At 47.8% G+C, this 3,075-nt stretch overlaps 1 protein-coding gene across 1 annotated transcript; it reads right to left on the bottom strand.

The window, feature by feature from the left end:
- Positions 1-237: 237 nt before the first annotated feature.
- Positions 238-912, bottom strand: C9H10orf95 (chromosome 9 C10orf95 homolog). The gene has a single exon (XM_086616960.1). It carries the CDS (start codon positions 910-912, stop codon positions 238-240), a length of 675 nt encoding a protein of 224 aa, XP_086473086.1.
- Between the last annotated feature and the right edge of the window lie 2,163 nt (positions 913-3,075).

Here is a 3,075-nt window from a genome sequence, read left to right as displayed (position 1 = left end):
AGGACCAAAGAGCTGATCCGACAGACAGTCAAGTGCCACGCAGTTTCTTCACAGGATGGGCATCATGCATTGAACAGGGTAAAACTGCCATAAGCTTGTGAAGGATGGGGAGAAGTAAAAAGCCAATGGGAATGGTGACATCCATTGTTTGTGCTACTTGCCAGCTGCACCAAGAACAGCTGCCATCTGGCTCCCATGAGGGTTCTGGAGCATCTGTCCATTGGGTGACTGACTACATCAATGTCTCAGTTTCTTTTTCTTCTTACGGTTTCGGTCCTCACTGCTGTCATCTGCCTCGCTGGCACTGGGGGTCACAGGCCGCTGGATGATTTTTTTTTCCACTGCACATTCCTGCTCTCCTACCTTGGGGTCTCCCTTGACCAAGAACTCCCCTTTCCGGTAGGTTATAGAGATGCTGGTCTGTGGGTAGGTGCCATAAACCCTCTGGAGATCATCCTTCACAAATTCTGGGAGGTCTTTTCTTGGTCCAAACACCTTTCTGAGCTTCCCCCATTGAAGCTCCCCTCTCATTGTGAAGCCTTCTGGCCATGTGTCTCGATACTGATCTGATCTCTGGTAGACAGCGTAGGGATTGTAGTTGGCATAGGGATTGTAGAGAGGGATGGGGACCACAGGAGGGAAGTGCCAGGTGTAATACGGACGGACATAGGGACTGGAGGCACTGTAGAGGTGATGATACTCCACCTGACCTCCCACATAGTCAGGGTAGCTGTTTCGGTCCACCACGAAGGTGATGGGTCGGCTGTAGAAGTTATGCATGTGGATGGAAGGGAACATTACAGAGCTGGTTGTGTCTTCTGCTGTCCCAGCCTGCAGCAGTGGGTAGGTGTAGGCAGAAGGTGGGATCACAGTTGGGTAGTACTCCCGCGGCACAAAGCCAGATGGGTACATGGTACAGGAGCTGGGTTTTACACAGGGGACATTTCTCCAGAGAAGCTGCAGAGCCTCAAAAGCTGTGAGGACAGGAAAGGAAGAGAAACAATTTACATCAGTTATATACATTCCAGAACCAGGCTGAATAAAGAGATATGCCTCACACTGTGAACATACCAGCTAATTAGTAAAAGGAGCTCCCTGCATCTGCAGTTTGCAGGGGCAGTAACATGCCAAGAACAAGCAGAGCCACATTGCCAGGGACTGCCCGTTAGCTGCCCAGCAAGACTCATCATTTAACCCACTCAGATCTCAGAGTTACAAGGACAGAAACAAGTTGGCATAAAAAAAACACACTAAAGGCAGAAGAGATGGCCTCACATCCTCGTGACATGGATCTGAACTGCTGGGAGACAGCAAGACAGTCTGCAAGAAGCCAGAGACCCTTGAGCAGGCATAGAAATGGGGAAGGCAAGCACAAGTGAAAGAAGCGCAAAAATAAAGAAAGCAGGCGAAGAGAGGAAAGAGGACACAGACCAGCCGGGCTGCAACCATTTCAGCTGCCATCCTGCCCAGACAAGAAGATCTTAAACAAAAAATTAAAACCATAAAATCTTCAACTGTCCTTGACTCTCTTCCCATCCTCCCAAAGCCCTGCTTCTACTCTGACAAGCAAACAAAAGTTGTGCTTATTATTTGTTTCTAGAGCAAAATCCAAGTGCATTTACATTTTCTCTGACAAGTTCTCATGTAAAAGCATCTCATTTTGGTCTCACTAGTTATCACTCATATTTAAGTGTGCATTTACCTTGAGCAACGCTGACCCCACAGCTGAATTTGTTCCTACCCTGCCCTCACCAGTCAGACTGTCCAAGCATCCTCCAGAGCATTAAGCAATGTCCTCCCATGACTCATTATCCTCTCCCCAAGGGCAGGAAGGGAAGCTATACATAGCATGGGGTTTTTAAAAAAGTTTGCTACCAGAGACAGGAAAAGATCACAGAACTAAAAGCAGCAAGTTGTTTTTTTGGGTTGATTTGTTCCCCCCCCCCCTCCACAGAGTTCAGATCCTGTAGGCTCTTTTTGCTTCAGCCTTCACTAGAGTTGCCTTTCGAACAGGTGTTGACCAAGAAGATGACATGAAACTCATCCCTCAGTTCAGTGCTTTCCTCCAGCCTAACAGGATATTTGGCAGTCCCCTAAGAACCTGCCTGCTACGAGCAATGCTGAGAACTACACAATGGAGGTTTTTCTTTTATTCAACCAGTACAAGGTGTTTCTGTCCTCTGGGGTTCATAATCTGCACAAGCTCAAGCCTGCTTTTGCCACGGGTGCAGAGGCAGAGGTCTACCCCCTGCACAGGGGAACAGCACTAGAGCACTTAGACAAGACCAGGCAGCATCCTTAAACAAGACTTGCAGCCTAGGAGCCAAAGTCCATCATTATCCATCACCTCCTCACGTAGGAGGAAAGAGGAAAAAGTTCAGAATCTACTTCATTTAAAGCCATTACAAAAAAAGGCTTAAACAGCTTCAAGCTAAATAAAGCAAGCAAGCTTGAATAGCTTTGACTGAGGTCTCCTCGGATCAGGCAGTGATGTGCCTTGCATTTAGCCCAGCTCACAACAGAGCATAGCTCAGGCGCTCACCAGGCAAGGACAGGGCTGAGTGCCTCTCTGTGCTTGAGGGCTCCTAAATGTCTCTTCCTGAGTTTGCCTGATCACTCTGAAGAGGTTTAGAGCTGAGCCTGCTGCAGCAAGGAGCTTTGCTGCACCCTGTTTGAGCACACTTCATTAAATCTTTATCAAAAGGACACTATTAGCTAGTTCACAAACACCCTGCCTGCCTAACTCGCTCAGAACCACCACAAAAACCCAGAGGGGTACTGTATGTCAGTGGCAGAACAAGGTAACTGGACTATATGGTCTCTTAAAAAAAAAACCACACACAAACAGTCTCAGTGCTTCTTTTAATCCAGTTCATCCCTGCATCCCTATTGAGATCCACAGGATCATTTCCACTGATCCTTTGTGTTTGAGAACATAGCTATTGCATCCATCAAGTGAAACAAAGCAAGCCCAGCTCACCCCTCCAGCTGGCTCCAGCACACATGAAGCATGCTGCTTCTTACCAGCTTAGGACAGCCCTGGAGAAGCTGTACCTCATCTAGCTGATGACCAGC

This window comes from Tauraco erythrolophus, chromosome 9 (genome assembly GCF_009769465.1).
Source record: "Tauraco erythrolophus isolate bTauEry1 chromosome 9, bTauEry1.pri, whole genome shotgun sequence".
NCBI lineage: Eukaryota > Metazoa > Chordata > Aves > Musophagiformes > Musophagidae > Tauraco > Tauraco erythrolophus.
Note: the sequence above shows the minus strand (reverse complement) of the source record. Positions and strands in the feature narration are given on the sequence as shown.

Coding starts and splice junctions, on each gene's coding strand:
- C9H10orf95 (XM_086616960.1), bottom strand. CDS start 912: ATGTACCCATCTGGCTTTGTGCCGCGGGAGTACTACCCAACTGTGATC.